A 7,432-nucleotide genomic window follows, 5' to 3' on the forward strand; every position below is an offset into this window, starting at 1 on the left:
GGAAAGTTACACCACTGCATCTAACAGATACAAGTGCTGAGAGCTCAGCTCCATGAACTGTATGCACATTGGTGTTGGTGGTATTAAGGTCAGAGAGAAGGACAATCGAGCAGGATTTAGAAGGATAGCAGGCAACAGGTGTGGCTAGGGAAAGAGGGAAAACACTGCCATCTCCTGTGCAGAGAGCCGTGAAGGAGGCAGGGAGCATGTTGTGCTTAGGGACTGGAGAGCAGATTTGCCAAACTATAGCAGAGGTAACCTAGGGTGGAGATTTGGGACACCCTTCAAGATTATGGGCTTGCTTCCCACTTCATGCAGAAGTGAGGTAAGGAGTAAGGAGCTGTGATTGCAAATTGACTTCATGAGTTGGAAATGGGACCGCCTTTTAATAGAGTGGAAGAGGTGGAAATCTGTTTGCTGAATCTAAATGAATTTCATTAAGATGATCCCCTGATTTATTGTGGGGGCTGGGGTGGCTGGAATCCTAGTAATTACTCATAATTACTACTGAGAGTCATTAAGGGTGCCGCTGACCACCTCTAGAATTAATTTTGACGTATCTATAGTCAGGTAAGATAACAAAAGAAGTTCAGAATGAAACTTAAGCTCAACCCATCACTGTGACTGCATTCAATAAAGTGAAAGACTCTGGTATTAACCAAATATTATGTACTGTTACTGCCTCTCTGACCCACATTACAAGTTCTGCCAAGAAGTCAGAACATGCTTCAAATAAACAAATCTTTTCTCTCTGTTTTTTTGAAACGGAGTTTCACTCTTGTTGCCCAAGCTGGAGTGCAGTGGCACAATTGCAGCTCACTGCAGCCTGCACCTCCTGGGTCCAAGTGATTCTCCTGCCTCAGCCTCCCGAGTAGCTGGGATTACAGGTGCCCGCCACCATGCCTGGCTAATTTTTTGTATTTTTAATAGAGATGGGATTTCGCGATGTTGGCCAGGCTGGTCTCCAACTCCTGCCCTCAGGTGATCCACCCACCTCAGCCTCCCAAAGTGCTGGAATTACAGGCGTGAGCCACTGCACCTGGCCAAATAAACAAACCTTAATAGTTAAAAATAGAGATACACATCAGAGTAGCCTGGTATTGCCAAATCTGTGCTGAAGTGTTTAGAATCAAATCTAAAACATGGGAGTTTGCAATGAAGATATGTGTATACTTCTTCTGCCCCAAGGGACTTTATCAGGATGATACTCTTCCACATTCAGAGGGCCCCTGAATCAATACTTTGATTTAAAGAGAGCAGTCGTCATTTTCTGTGCGTGACCATGTTTGTTTTGCTATTGCAGATATATGGCCCCTGAAGTACTTGATGAAACCATTAATATGAAACACTTTGACTCCTTTAAATGTGCTGATATTTATGCCCTCGGGCTTGTATATTGGGAGATTGCTCGAAGATGCAATTCTGGAGGTACCTTTCTTTTTTGCCTTTGTTCCTACCTCCCATTCCAGGACACTAGATCACCCAAAGCTGTTTTACTGCCCCCTTTCTTTTTACAACCTGTTGGATGCCTGTTGCCAGAGCCTGAATCATCGTTTAAAGTTGCCATCAAAGGTGTGGAACCTTGGAGGCAGCTGTGCTTAGGGTGTGTTTATTCTTCGGGGATCAGCTTGTTGAATAGTGTTGTGTGTTAGGGTAACCATTTCTGAAGTCTCATTTGGCTTTATAAACAAACAAACATTGTTTTATTAGTCTGTGGCAGGGAGTGCCCCAGGTGCAAATAGCACAGGATTCATGCAGGGGTCTCTCACGTCAGAAGCAGTATGTTCTAATGCATTGGCTCCCAAGCCACATTCATGGGAAACCTTGCTGTTTCGTTGTTAAAATAATAGTGCTAGTTTCTAAATTTGTAAAAGTGCATAGATTTTTCTTAAAGTGAGTTTTTTCTCCCATGGTTAAAAATCGTTGGCATTTACAACTTCTTATTCATGACAGAATCCAGTAAGAAATAGTATCAGATTTAGCAGAAACACTTATTATTGTCAACTTAGTATATCAGTATTGTATGATAATTTCCACATACTCTGCCACATGATCAAGTTCCAGGACCTCTAGAGCCCTACCTTCAGCCATTTATCTGTGATATAAGAGATTCCAGGGCAGTGAAAGTGGTTGGAAAAAAACTGGTAGTGCTCATGTCGCCAGCACATATACTAAAATTGGAACGATACAGAGAAGGTTAGCATGGCCCCTGCACAAGGATGACATGCAAATTCCTGAAGTGTTCCATATTTTTTAAAGACCTACTATTTGATAGCACCACAGGGTGACTATAGTCAATAATGTAATTGTACATTTTAAATAACTGAAAGAATATAATTGGATTGTTTGTAACACAAAGTGTGAATGCTTGAAGGGATGGATATCCCATTTTCCATTATGTGATTATTATGCATTGCATGCCTGTATCAAAACATCTCATGTTGTACCCCATAAGTATATACATCTACTGTGTACCCACAAAAATTAAAAAAATCTAATCTAGAAAACATCTGGCAAGTCTTCCAGCAGAACTGTTTTGTATATTAATACCCTTTTCCAGCTTCCGTTTATGACATGTTTGGTAAAATCCAAATTATGGAAATAGTGCCCAGGTAGTATTAATGGAATTGGACCTCTTAAATTTTGATCAGTATATGCAGATAAAACAGACTAAGAGACCAGGCACAGTGGCTCACGCTTGTAATCCCCAGCACTTTGGGAGGCCAAGGTGGTCAGATCATGAGGTCAAGAGATCGAGACCATCCTGGCCAACATGGTGAAACCCTGTCTGTACTAAAAATACAAAAATTAGCAGGGCGTGGTGGCACACGCCTGTAGTCCCAGCTACTCAGGAGGCTGAGGCAGGAGAACTCTTAAACCCTGGAGGTGGAGATTGCAGTGAGCTGAGATCGAGCCACTGCACTCCACCTTTGCAACAGAGTGAGACTCCATCTCAAAATAAAAAAAAAAAACAACAAATAAAACAGACTAAGAAAAATCTGGTCACACAGGTCTTAAACTGTTAATAAGTTTATTTCTTCTTATGACATCCAGAGATTGAGGCTAAATATATAATACTAACATTTATTCACCACTTGCTATGTATAAGCTCATTTAATCTTTACTACTACAAGTAAGTAATAAGTAGGTGCTATTATCATCACCATTTTACAAATGAAGAAAATGAGTCACAGAGAAATTAGGAAATTTGTCCAAGGTCACATAACTATTTTAGTATCTCGGACTTAAGCCTGTAACTACCCCTTAGATAATTACCAAGTCCAATTCTCTATTTAAAAATATTTCCCAGGCTGGGCACTGTGTCACACCTGTAATCCCAGCACTTTGGGAGACCAAGGTGGGCAGATTGTCTGAGGCCAGGAGTTCGAGACCTGCTTGGGCTACGTGGCGAAACTCTATCTCTACAAAAATAAAAATATTAGCCAGACATAAAAGCCAGGCATGGTGGCTCACGCCTGTAATCCCAGCACTTTGGGAGGCCAAGGTGGGTGGATCACCTGAGGTCAGGAGTTCGAGGCCAGGCTGGCCAATGTGGTGAAACCCTGTCTCTACTAAAAATACAAAAATTAGGTGGGTGTAGTGGCAGGCACCTGTAATCTCAGCTACTCAGGAGGCTGAGGCAAGAGAGACTCCATCTCTACTTAAAAAAAAAAAATCTTATTAGCTCAAGACAGCAGGTTTTGTTTGTTTGCTTGCTTGCTTTTCTTTTTCTGGAAAAGGGCTTAAGAAAAATTAATTGGCTTTTTATTTTTATTTTTTTGAGACAGGGTCTCTCTTTGTCACCCAGGCTGTAGTGCTGTGGCACAATCTTAGATCACTGCAACCTCCACCTCCTGGGTTCAAGCCAGTTTCCTGCCTCAGTCTCCCGAGTTGCTGGGATTACAGGCGCCCACCACCACTCCCAGCTGATTTTTATATTTTTAGTAGAGATGGGGTTTCACTGTGTTGGCCAGGCTGGTCTCGAACTCCTGACCTCAGGTGGTCCACCTGCCTTAGCCTCCCAAAGCGCTAGGTTTGTAGGCGTGAGCCACTGTGCCTGGCCTAAATTGGCTTTTTAAAATTATCTTTTTATTATGGAAAATCTTTTAAGTTTGTAGCTTTAAAAGATGAGGACTTTAAAAAATGCAATGCTATTACCACACTTTTAAAAAATGAACATTAGGCCAGGCACAGTGGCTCATGCCTGTAATCCCAGCACTTTGGGAGGCCAAGGTGGGCGGATCACGAGGTCAGGAGTTTGCCACCAGTCTAGCCAACATAATGAAACCCCGTCTCTACTAAAAATACAAAAAAATTGCCAGGTGTGGTAGTGTGTACCTGTAGTCCCAGCTACGTGGGAGGCTGAGGAAGGAGAATCGCGTGAACCCAGGAAGTGGAGGCTGCAGCAAGCCGAGATCACGCCACTGCACTCCAGCCTGTGCAACAGTGGAGACTCTGTCTTAAAAAAAAAAAAAAAAGAACATTAGGGGCCAGGTGCCATGGCTCACGCCTGTAATCCCAGCACTTTGGGAGGCTGAGGTGGGCAGATCACCTGAGGTCAGAAGTTCAAGACCAGCCTGGCTGACATGGTGAAACCCCGTCTCTACTAAAAATACAAAAATTAACCGGGCGTGATGGTGTGCACCTGTAATCCCAGCTACTCAGAGGCTGAGGCAGAAGAATCACTTGAACCTGGGAGGTGGAAGTTGCATTGAGCTGAGATCGTGCCACTGCACTCCAGCCTGGGTGATGAGTGAAACCCTCAAATTCTTTTTTTTTTTGAGACAAGAGTCTTACTCTGTCATCCAGACTGGAGTGCAGTGGCACAATCTCAGCTCACTGTAGCCTCCACCTCTCCAGGCTCAGGTGAACCTGCCACTCCAGCCTCCCGAGTAGCCTGGGACTACAGGTGCACCACCCTGCCCTGCTAATTTTTGTATTTTTTGTGGAGACAGGGTTTTGCCATGTTGCTCAGGCTGGTCTTGAACTCCTGTGTTCAAGCAGTCCTTCCACCTCGGCCTCCCAGAGTGCTAGGATTACAGGCATGAGCCGTCGTGCCTGGCAAACATTAATATCACTTAACATCTAGTCAGTGTTGAGATTTCCCCCGTCTCCTAATTTTTTAAAGCAGTTTGTTCAAATCAGGGTTCCAGTAAGTTTTTCCCCTGCAGTTGATGAATACAGCTCTTACATCTCTTCTTGTCTACATGTTCCCCCTCATTTTTTCTTCCCACTCTGTTTTTTTTGGAGAATCCAGGTCATTTGTCCTGTAGAGTTTCCCAGGCTAGATTTTGCAGATTGCCTAGGTAGAATTCACATATTCTACTCTTCCTGGTATTTCTTATGAATTGGTAGTTAGTTCTGGCAGCTAGAATCATTTCTGGGGGTTCGGGGACACAGGGTTCCCTCTGTCCTTCCGTCCGTGACAAGTTGCGTAGTATTGGTTCTCTATTTTTGTGTTGTTAACGTGCCATGGTGATATTGTCCAAAACTAAGAGAATGATTACTTCCCCTGCATATCTATTTGGTTCCCATGATATATAGTTGGAATAGGAGACAAAGAAAAAATACTTGATTCTTTCCACTTATTTACCATTTTTCAAAATGAGGTGGTTCTTAGCCTCCCACAGAGGTGACTGAGGTTTCCTTTTTTAGACTTTAAACATGTTTGTTTCCATTGAAGTTATTCATCTTATTGTCACTTAAAGGTCCCCATCTTTGGCCAGTTGGGAGCTTATCAAGTTGGTGCCTTTTGTTGTGACCCCAGTAGTCTTTGATAGATTCCTTGCTTTGGCTATGAAAGAAATGTTCCTGGCTACTCTTGTGTATTTCTTTTTGTTAGTTGTTTTGTTTTGTTTTGTTTGTGACAGAGTCTTGCACTGTTGCCCAGGCTAGAGTGCAATGGCACGATCTCTGCTTACTGCAACCTCTGCCTCCAGGGTTCAAGTGATTCTCCTGCCTCAGCCTCCTTAGTAGCTGGGACTACAGGTGTTCGCCACCATGCTTGGTTAATTTTTGTGTTTTTAGTAGAGACAGGATTTTACCGTGTTGGCGAGGCTGGTCTCAAACTCCTGACCTCAGGTGATCCACTTGCCTCAGCCTCCCAAAGTGCTGGGATTATAGGCATGAGCCACCACGCCCGGCCCCTCTTGTATGTTTATTTTTCCATACTTAGAATTAACTAACTTTTCTAAGGAACCTTAGGGGGTAGTGGTATTTACAGAGCACAATGTAGGTTTTGTCACTGGCTTCTGAGTAATCTCTTCCTGCTGTTGATAACTCAGGTAGATATTTTCTTTTCTCCCAGGAGTCCATGAAGAATATCAGCTGCCATATTACGACTTAGTGCCCTCTGACCCTTCCATTGAGGAAATGCGAAAGGTCGTATGTGATCAGAAGCTGCGTCCCAACATCCCCAACTGGTGGCAGAGTTATGAGGTAAGCAGCTGGCCTCCTGTGGCTTTCCCATCAGCCTGATTTCTCCACCTTAGAAAAGGGTTTCTTGACAATGGGGTCAGGCTCCAGAGGGGCCCCCTGAGAGTGTCAGTTATTATTTACTATTAGGTGCTGTTATACATATACCAAGCCCTTTGGAGCTACAGTCTCTTTCCCTGGACCCTGTAGGGTGCCATTTGGAGTTCACAGCCTAGTAGAAGAAAAGGCTTTGGGCCTGGTGTGGTGGCATAGGCCTGTAATCCTAGCACTTTGAGAGGCTGAGGCAGGAAGGTAGCTTGAGCTCAGGAGTTCGAGACAAACCTGGGCAATGTGGGGAGACCCCGCCCCTACAAGAAATAAAAAATTAGGCTTGGCACACCACCTGTAGTCCCAGGTACTTGGGAAGCTGCGGTGGGAAGATTGCTTGAGCCCAGGAGGTCAAGGCTGCAGTGAGCCATGATTGGGCCACTGCATTTCAGCCTGGGCAACAGAGCAAGACCCTGTCTCATAAAAGAAAAAGGAAAAGGCTTTGTCCCCAAGACATAGATGAGGGAGGTGGTCAACAAGTGACAGCTGAACCCAGAGCTGTTAGACACCAGGCTAGGAAAGCAGTGCTGGAGCCCAGGCTGAGCTGAGCTGCGTGGAAGAGTGAGGAGGAGGTGTCCATAAGAGAAGCCCTGAGACCAGACGGAGGAGGGCATGCCTGTGAGGAAAGTGGTCTTTCCAGAAACTCAGAAGGGAGGAGGTGATGTGTTTGACAGGGTTGGGATTGGGATGGAGAATGTGAATTTGGAAGAGCTGGCAGATGAAATCCGGGGTGTGGGGGAAACAACATTTGGTGGGAATAATTGGTATGAGGACATGTTTGTGACATACGTCCTAATAAACATGGAATTCTAGGGTCTTAAGAGTGTTCAGGGGAACAGGCTTTGCCTAGCTGAGTGCTCATGGACCTCCTTTTCATTTGTGGCTCTGCATTTCCTTTTATTTTTTCCCC

At 44.3% G+C, this 7,432-nt stretch overlaps 1 protein-coding gene and 1 non-coding gene across 18 annotated transcripts in view; both read left to right on the plus strand.

Moving 5' to 3' along the window:
- ACVR1B (activin A receptor type 1B) overlaps positions 1 to 7,432 on the plus strand; it is a 45,782-nt gene that overhangs the window by 34,304 nt on the left and 4,046 nt on the right. For 11 of the 17 annotated variants that reach the window (XM_077952460.1, XM_077952453.1, XM_077952462.1 and 8 more), the window contains 2 exon segments: positions 1,304 to 1,428; positions 6,308 to 6,438. In XM_077952460.1, the coding sequence (XP_077808586.1) occupies positions 1,304 to 1,428; positions 6,308 to 6,438 (256 nt within the window). 17 annotated transcript variants of the gene reach the window in all.
- LOC114671254 (U6 spliceosomal RNA) lies at positions 2,148 to 2,254 on the plus strand. The gene has a single exon (XR_003721128.1). It is a non-coding gene; the product is annotated as a U6 spliceosomal RNA (small nuclear RNA).

This window comes from Macaca mulatta, chromosome 11 (assembly GCF_049350105.2).
Source record: "Macaca mulatta isolate MMU2019108-1 chromosome 11, T2T-MMU8v2.0, whole genome shotgun sequence".
NCBI classification, from domain to species: domain Eukaryota; kingdom Metazoa; phylum Chordata; class Mammalia; order Primates; family Cercopithecidae; genus Macaca; species Macaca mulatta.